The sequence below is a fragment of the Octopus bimaculoides genome, chromosome 5 (assembly GCF_001194135.2).
Source record: "Octopus bimaculoides isolate UCB-OBI-ISO-001 chromosome 5, ASM119413v2, whole genome shotgun sequence".
Lineage (NCBI taxonomy): Eukaryota > Metazoa > Mollusca > Cephalopoda > Octopoda > Octopodidae > Octopus > Octopus bimaculoides.
The window spans coordinates 52,108,477-52,115,851 of NC_068985.1; the positions used below are offsets into that span (position 1 = coordinate 52,108,477).

The window sequence follows — 7,375 nt, forward strand, 5'->3', positions numbered from 1 at the left end:
CACACACACACACACACACACGCACAAACACACACACACACACACACACACACAAACACACACACACACGCACGCACGTACGCACGCACACACACACACACACACACACACACACGCGCGAACGCGCGCTCATACACACATACTCACAAGTATGTATACATACGTATACAGACCGATATATCTATGCATAAATATTGGATCATCCCATAAATAACGCAGTTTTCTCAATTGCATGAACTAAAAGTCGGAGTGGGGCGGAATAAACTACCTGCATCTACTTGCTATAAAAGCAAGTAATAATTTTACTTTGTCCTTATTCTTAGTGCAAGCTTTGAAGAGTGCAGTTTGATTTTAACAGTTATATTTTCAAAGCTATAATGGAAGTGACAAAGGAGCATATTCGGCATATTTTACTTTATGAGTTCAATAAAGGCAACAAAGCAATGGAAGGTGTAAGGAATATCAATGCAGTATATGGGTATGGAACAATAAGTGTAAGCCAGTGTCAACGGTGGTTCTAGAAATTCGAGTACTGAAGACAGTGGGCAGGGAAAAGAGAAACACTGGCACCTCAGACTAATGAAGGTCTTCACCCACGTAAGTGTTGTTATCTGTTTGGTGGGATATGAAAGGCTTAGCCCACTTTGAACTTTTAAACCAAAACCAAACGATAACAAAGGCGATCTAATGCGATAGCTTGAACGGCTTATGTCACGCTAGAAGAAAAATGACCATCTTTGGTTTCATGACGAAATCAAAAGTATAATGCTTCCTTCAGAATAATGCTCGGCCACATATAGCGAGGATGGAGACTGGAGCAGTTTGAATTGGAAACGATGCCCCACCCATGATTTTCACCGGACATTGCTCCATCTGATTATCATTTATTCCACAGTCTTCAAAATAATTTGGATGGAAAAAAATATGAATTCTGTAGACGAGGTCAGAACAGTACTGGAGGAGTATTTTTCGTCATGGAAAAGCATTGTAGAAAAAGAAGGAAAGTATATTTTAGATTAAAAAAGATCTTTGTTTATCTTAATTTTGAAAAATAAAAGTATAAAAAACCACATTATTTATGAGATGACCCAATATAACTGTGTGTGTACCTATAGAACAAGAAGAGGAAGTAGTAGCAGTAGTTTTGGCAGAAGTAGCAGCAGAGCAGCAACTTACAGTCTATGCATCCAGTAAATTAAGACAATTCCCCACAACAATTCTGGTACCTTATTAGATTCAAGTATATCCACAGGCATGATAAGCTGCTATGTCAACTTGTCACTACACTGACATATCGCAGTGACAACAGATAAGAAGAGGTTATAAACATGTACTAAGCTCGGTACATGACAACGACTTAGTCACAGTTATTTGAGACATGACTATTCAGACTTTCACACTAGCGAAAAGGTCAAGGCAGTCCACAGCTGTTCTCATGTCTCCAAACAATCAGATGATTGTCTTTTTCTTAACGGTATGTCACTTTTGGAGGAATCTTGATTCTCGGCATTATCTCGCTTTCTCATTTCGAGTTAGTGCTAACTATTACAAATCGATTGGTCTGTGTTCTTTGGAAGCAGAAATAATTTCAATAAATAGAGAATTTATCTTGTATGACATTTAGTATACCGCTATTTGACTTTGATTTGAAACATGTGCTACTGGTAACTCTAATTGAATTCTCTTTGTTCATTTTCGATTCATTTATGTAAATTATCTTGGCGATACATGTATTATATTCTTTTTGTATATGTCTGTTACATCTGATGAAGATAAGGTTGGAGAAATGCTGCGCTGATGACACCGATTGAGGCAGAAACACATGTACACTGCTGTCCTCGTAATTTTAGACAATCCACTTGTCTTTTCTTTAACAGCAAGTCAGTTCTAGAGAAATTCTTGATTTTTTTAGGTCATCTCACTTTATTTGGCATTAATACCAAGCTCCACAAAGTGATTTCTTTATTTTCTCAGTAAACGCAGATAATTTCAATAAATCATGAAATTCTTGTATGGTATTTAATATCCCCTTATTCGTCTTTATAATTATTTGTACTCTAATAAACATCTTTATCCTTTCTGATTAAGACATTAGGTGGGGAAAGAGATCGAGAAAGTGCTAAGGTTTAAGTATCTTGAAACTAGCAGTAAAAACAATGAAAAGAAGGAAGCAGTATGCCGGTGATGAAAGTAAAATTAGAACCGATAATATCTGAAGCAGTTGGGTATCATAAAGAAGACCACTGACAAGTACATAAAACGCATACAATGGCACAGCTAATATATTATGGGGGAAAACACTTTCAGTTCAGTGGCACAACTCACACAATACGCTCTTTGCACAACCCACACAATACCTCCAATAACATAATCCAGTTCACACAACACATGCTCAATACATTCATTACGGAATAGTGCAACACAACGCACAAAACATATGTCCTATACAACCGTCTCCTTAAAATATAACCTAATCCACAGAGTGCATACTCCACGCAGTCCCCTACCAGTAAATGTAAAATAATTCATACATAATATATCTTGCAGTCACCACTTGATACAAAATCAAGTCAACACCAATTGCGAAACACGATCATCACGCAACACACAATGGCAACTCACGTTGCCTATGCTCAATGACAAAGATAGACGAAACACTAAAATTAGACAGAAAACGACAAAAGAAACAGAAACAACCAAGAAATACAGATGTAGCATAGAAATATAGTTCTATAATAATAATAATAATAATAATAATAATAATAATAATAATAATAATAATAATAATAATAATAATAATGATAATAATAATCCTTGTCCCTACAGAATATAAAACCAGGCATGATGGAGTTGGCCAGTACTTGCACTGGAGCGTATGCCGTCACTATAATATTCCGCACCCTAAAAACTGGTATGAATACCATCTAGAGCCAGTCACTGAGGGAGAAAGTGTTACCATCCTTTGGGATTATGAGATACAAACAGACAGGCAAATAAGTGCTAACCGACCAGACATCGTCATCAAAGACATAAGACAAAAAACATGGCTGTTAATTGATATGATAGTGCCTACTGATAGAAACATCTCAGCAAAAGAATTTGAAAAACCGTTGAAATATAAGGAGCTTGAGATTGGGATATCTAGGATGTGTCAATTAAAAACCAAAACCATCGCTGTTGTTGTAGGTGCCCTAGGAATGATTAAAAGGGGCCGAGAGAAATTTTTTGACCAGATTTCCTGGGAAATCAACAATCTATGAGACTCAAAAAAGTTTGTAGACATCAACCGTCCACTTTCTCTAGAAGTTTCTTTCCATCTAATATATACGTGCCTAAGGTCTCTGGTTGAGACCCGAGCAGAAGATAAAATAAAATGCAAATCAATCGGAAATTAATAATAATAATAATAATGATAATAATAATAATAATAATAATAATAATAATAATAATAATAATAATAATAATGATAATAACGAGGAGGAGGAGGAGGAGGTTATGTGAAACGTACGGCCTCGACAGAGCACAGAAATGGTACGAATATGAATCAGAAGGAGTCAACAAAAACTAGGAATATAAGATGCTGTGAGATTTTACAAGCCAATGTAACTTCCTAATCGATGCTCGGAGACCAGATATTGTTGTGGTAGATAAAGGAAACTAAGATTATAGATATTGCAATACCTGGAGATGCACGCATAAGTGACGAAGGAGTAGAACAGATTGAAAAGTACAGACTATTAAAAGACAAAATTACAAGAATGTGGACTATGAGGAGAGTAGTTGTAGGGGCACTCAGAGCACTAACAACCAGTTTCGAGAAATATGTCAGAGAAATCGGAATTGACATGAAAAGCAGAGCAACCCACTAAAACTGCTCTGCTGGGGACAGCTAGGAATTTGAGATTGGTACTTGGATGTTGAATGTCTTCTACGAAAATTAACAACGAAATATCAAAGCTTATAATTTGCGGAAAGAGGCCTCTGACAAAAAGCTGCTGTCCACTCTGACAGAATCAACCGGAGCAAACAAGACCGAGTGGTCTGAGAAGTAAAACAACAACAACAACAATAATAATAATGATGATGATGATGATGATGATGATAATAATAATAATAATAATAAAAATAATAATAATAATAACAATAATAATAATAATAATAATAATAATAATAATAGAAATAGTAATAATGATAATAGCCGACTGGTACTTATTTTATCGACCCCGAAAGGATGAAAGGCAAAGCCAACCTTGGCAGAATTTGAATTCAGAACGTAAAAACGGTCTAAATGCTGCTAAGCATTTTATTCGGCGTGCTAATGATTCTGCCAGCTCGCTGCCTTTATAATATGAATAATTGTATAGGAAATTACAAATGAAATACTTTTAGATTGATTTGTTACATAAGTAATTGGATAATTAAGTAAATACTAGTTGAGTGCTTTATTATTATTGTCGTTGGTTAGAGCATTCGTTTTTGTAATGTAGATTGAGATCACAGCACTCTCTGCCATGGAAAGGACACCTGCCCTTTGCAGGATTAACTTTATAGTTCTTGTAAGAACTCGTTTAAAGGTGACTGGATTGGAGCAACGGAAAATGAAGTGTTTAGCTCAGAAGTACAACGCTCCGCCAAGTCTGGGAATCGAAACCACGGCTTTATGATCGTGAGAGCTAGACTCATAACCACTAAGCCATGCACCTTCACAATATACCATGAAATCAATTTATTACAAAAATTAAACCGAAAATCATAAACGCATAGCTATAATCACATGTGTGGCTATGTGTGTGACTTGTTTTGTGCGTGCGGGAATGTTTTGTTACAGTGTGAGTAGATGTGTGTGTGTGTGTGTGTGTGTGTGCGTGCGTGTGGAGAATAAGAAAAGAATGAGATTAAAAGTGAAGAGCATTATTTACAAACGAATCATTTCGTACACACTATCGCTTTCGTTCACTACGTCTAATACCATAATCCCCTTCACATTTACATGTGTTTCGATAATCAAAGAAGCAAATATTTACTAACAAATATAATAATTTCAAATAAACTGTTTTTGACGGCCTGAGTTTGAAGTAGATAACCTAAATATTCTGTGAACATGATAGCCGTTTAACCGTTATACCAAAGCAACTTTTCGAATTGTACCCGTTTATTTGGGAAGCATTGTTCTTACTAGCGAGGATTGTATATTGTCTTCATAATGACGATTTAGAATTACGTGAGATATGAAATAAATCGCTATTTTAACGAGGGATATAAATAAATAGCTACAAATGATAGAGTGTAGAATACTGGCTATCATTTCCTTGCATGGAAAAAGACAAATGCTGCCTGTCGGACTCGAACCCAAGTCTTCTGTAAACATGACAGCCGTTGTAGCATTATACTAAAGCAACCCTTGGAATTTTCTTTGCCCATTCTAGAAGCTTTGTTCTCCCCAGCGAGAATTTCACGTTGTTAATATCATAAAAGTTTAGAAACTGCGAAAGATATTCTAGTCTGTTATTTATAACAGCTGTTTTTAATAACTTTATCTACTTCGAGTTCCACCGTTAAAAACAATTTATTTTTAATCTTTCAAACGTTAATTTGAAATATAACAACAAATAACACAGAACAAAAGATGATTTAAGAAAAAATAAACAAGACATTTCTGTTTTTAAATAATGCTTTTTTTTTTGATTGAATAAAGTAAAATATTTAACAGGGAATAAAACCACAACTATAGATAAATTAATTACTATTGAGCTAAACTGGTGTATTTTATAAACACAAAACAAAAGTTAATTTAAAAACATCATTTTCTACTGTTAAACAATGATTTTTGATGAAAAGAATTTAACAAAAAATAAAGCCTCCACAACAACATTTTTTTAACAAACACATCAACAGTGAAACTAATAAATCTACTAACCTGGTGTGTCTTGTAAGAGAATCGTTGCTTTGCATAGTCCGCTGCCATTGCGGTAAGCTCCTGCCACAACACGATTGAAAGCAATATAGATATTGTAATCCACACTTCCGTAAGAAGGTTGTTGGCCATTTAGAGTAAAAAGATATTCAGATTTAAGATGACCGTGCTTCCTACCACGAGACCACTCAACACTTTCATCGCTGATGTTTACATTGACTTTAGCACCTTTTTTCACAAAGTTATCAACTACTTTCATAAGTAGGCCACCATTTTCAGAGGCGTCCATATAACCTGGTAAATTGTTACCATAGATACGTAGCTGTTTATTGCAAATATGTACTTCGGCCATATTACCAGTGGTACCATTGTCGCCACCATAACCATTTCCAGTTGCAGAATCTGATATATCTAAAGTCCATTGTTTTGGAGTTTCACCATATTCCAGATAGAGGCTAACGCTTCGATATTTTCCCGATAAATCTACTTTGATTACTGCTTGGCTGGTGCATCGATCGTTTGTTGATTCTTTTGGAGAAGTGAGGAACTCCACATCAGGACTGTAACCACTCACAATTCCTTCTTGCAGATCAATTTGAACTTTATTGTCTTTGAAGGCTCCGATAATCACCGCTAACGTGCCTGAAACACACAGAAAAATAGGTAGTAGTAGTAGTAGTAGTAGTAGTAGTAGTAGTAGTAGTAGTAGTAGTAGTAGTAGTAGTAGTAGTAGTAGTAGTAAAAGTTTAGCATTTAGTTGCAAGAAAGAGAGAGAGAAAGAGAGGGAGAGAAAGAGAGAGAGAGAGGGATGGAGAGAAAGAGAGAGAGAGACTAACTTCTTGGCAGTTTGTACCACGCATTTGCTAATTGCTATTTATATTGTGCCTACATAAAGTGAAGTAAAGGCGCGTGGCATAATGGTTTGGGTGTTGCTCTCCCAGTGGCATGGTCGTGATTTCGATTCCCAGACAGGGCGGTGTGTTTTGTTCTTGAGGAAAGTGAACTCAGTCAACTCATTTGTAAATGGGTAGCCATACGACGATCTGGCGTCCCACTCGGAGGGAGAGATTTTATCTGGGTCACTTATACGTCATGGAAACCAGGAAACCTGCCCCATGAGTTTTAGGACTTGAAAAGTAATGTCCAGGGGCTGTTGATAATGAGGATGATAAGGTTGTGAGCAGCTACAAACACAACACCAGAGGAATGCAAATGATGTGACAACCGGACAGTGATAGGGTTGCACCAGTCAAGTAAACTGGAACACACAACACATTTATTGGGAGTTACATGCATTATTCAAAACAGAATGATTCGGGTTCCATGCTACTTTAAGTTTCGAAGCCCCAAACAGCCTTTCTCGTCAGTGTGGTGATAATCAGATTATTACCACCCTGACGAGAAAGGCTCCGTTATGGCGTTCGAAACTTGAAGCAGCATGGAATCCGAATCAAACTGATT

General features: G+C 36.3%; 1 protein-coding gene across 1 annotated transcript in view; it reads right to left on the bottom strand.

The window, feature by feature from the left end:
- The window catches only part of LOC106877418 (signal peptide, CUB and EGF-like domain-containing protein 1), a 233,880-nt gene extending 227,019 nt beyond the window's left edge, over positions 1 to 6,861 (bottom strand). The window contains exons 1-2 of the mRNA XM_052968057.1: positions 6,804 to 6,861; positions 5,918 to 6,556 (exon numbers count right to left, since the gene is read on the bottom strand). Of these exons, the coding sequence (XP_052824017.1) occupies positions 5,918 to 6,556; positions 6,804 to 6,861 (697 nt within the window). The remainder of the gene's footprint in view (positions 1 to 5,917; positions 6,557 to 6,803) is intronic.
- Positions 6,862 to 7,375: the final 514 nt, after the last annotated feature.